Source organism: Nematolebias whitei, chromosome 10 (assembly GCF_014905685.2).
Source record: "Nematolebias whitei isolate Nwh7 chromosome 10, NemWhi1, whole genome shotgun sequence".
NCBI classification, from domain to species: Eukaryota; Metazoa; Chordata; class Actinopteri; order Cyprinodontiformes; family Rivulidae; genus Nematolebias; species Nematolebias whitei.
In genome coordinates this window covers 5,223,490-5,225,311 of record NC_056507.1, presented here as the reverse complement: position 1 = coordinate 5,225,311, position 1,822 = coordinate 5,223,490, and the positions used below count along the sequence as shown (strand labels likewise).

The window sequence follows — 1,822 nt, the reverse complement described above, 5'->3', positions numbered from 1 at the left end:
CACATGGATACATAAATAGATGCAGAGATACATAGGTAGATACATAGACACAGATAGACACATAGATACCTAGGTAGATACCTGGATAGATACATAGACACTTGATTAATCCCAGGGGGGAGATTCGAGCTACGCTTTTAGTTTAGCTGTTTAAACAAATAAATCCTCTGTAAGAGTCCACTTATTTACTTTGTTTAAAACGGAGTTAGTTGGGTCATCGTGGTTTTGTTTTGTTGCCCTAAATATGCTTGATTTATTGACTGTTTAGACATATTAGTCTAATTAGTAGTATTAGTACACACTGGTGTGCATGTGGCATAATTTATGTAACCCCTAATGCTGGTTTCATCAACGTCTCCACAGCAGCAATGAAACGATGAGGAGACGGCTCTTGCTGTCTTGATTTTTGGACCAAGAGTATTTATGTGTCTGCCCATAGTTTACATAAAAACAACCAAATAGCACAACTTACTGAAGGTATGGCTAAGTGTGGAAAGAATAGGGAATTATTTTTCTGGTTAGGAATTGTATCAAGGCAGGAACATTGGTTACCACTGTTGCCTTGTAAAAAGGAGGTCCTAGGTTTGAGTCCTTGTTTGGGTCTTCCTGTGTGAACTTTGTATGTTTTCCTTGTGTACATGTTTTTTGTTTTGGTTACTCCAGTTTCCTCCCACAGACCAAAATCATCGGTGTTAGAGCAATTGGCTAAATTGAACGTAGGTGTGTGAATATACTTGTTTGTTTCTGTGATGAACTGATGAGTCTCAATGACTCATGGCACGGTGCCGCCTCTAAACAAGAAGGTTGCCGGATTGATTCCCAGCCGTTGGGTCTTTCTGGGTGGAGTTTGCATGTTCTCTCCTGCATACATGGGTTTTCTCCGGGTACTCCGGATTCCTCCCACAAACCAAAAACATGCATGTTAGTCAGATTGGTAACTCTAAACTGTCCCTAGGTGAGAGTGAGAGAATGAATGTTTGTTTATCTCCGTGTCCCTGTGATGGACTGGAGACCTGTCCAGGGTGTACCCCACCTCTTGCACAGTGACCACTGAACATGTGCACCAGTGACCCCCGCGACCCGACAAGGAAGAAGTGGGTAAAGATGACTGACGGACGGACGGACGGACGGATGAATGGATGGATGGATGGATGGATCTCAGAGACACTTGCTTATGTTCGTGCCGATGCAAAGGTTTACAGAAACATCAACTTATTAACTTCTGTTCATGTGTTTCCTGTTAAGATGGCAGCATACCTTCCAGCACCGTCTCCAGCGCGGGCCCTTCGTCCCCAGTCACGGACAGCTCTGGTTTGAACTTCAGCTTTAGTGAGTAGGTGATCTATCACCAAACCTCAAGAACTTCTGGGTGTCTGAGGACACAGGGTGAAGTCGTCACCTCTGAAGGAGACGCTCATCCGCCTCAGGCTTCAAGCTGATTATAGACTCCTCCGGTGCACGTTAACTCCACGGCTGCACTCAGCCTGTCACTGCAACTTCTGTGGATCTCCAGCAGATGAAGCTCAGCTCCATCCTCCTTCAGCTTGTTGGATATGACACTGGTCGTATCCAGCATGAAGCCAGCATTCGCACCATTTGTGCCTTTCAGTCGTTTTGGATTCTGCTTCGTTACATCATTAGCTGTATTTTTACTGCTTGTTTTTCATTTCAAAAACTTTTTCATAAACTGTTTTATCAATTTGAGCTGAAAGTCTTTGCAGATTTAATACGTTTTCATCAAATTTAGACTTTTTTATTGAGATGTAATGTTAGTTATCCATTGTTATATACGAGTATCACATCTGCTGCTTGATTGATTCAA

The 1,822-nt window shown here is 43.0% G+C and overlaps 1 protein-coding gene across 1 annotated transcript in view; it reads left to right on the top strand.

The window, feature by feature from the left end:
• ppip5k1b (diphosphoinositol pentakisphosphate kinase 1b) overlaps positions 1–1,337 on the top strand; it is a 77,139-nt gene extending 75,802 nt beyond the window's left edge. Inside the window, exon 30 of the mRNA XM_037683263.1 lies at positions 1,246–1,337. Coding sequence (XP_037539191.1) covers positions 1,246–1,337 — 92 coding nt within the window. The remainder of the gene's footprint in view (positions 1–1,245) is intronic.
• The last annotated feature ends 485 nt before the right edge of the window (positions 1,338–1,822 follow it).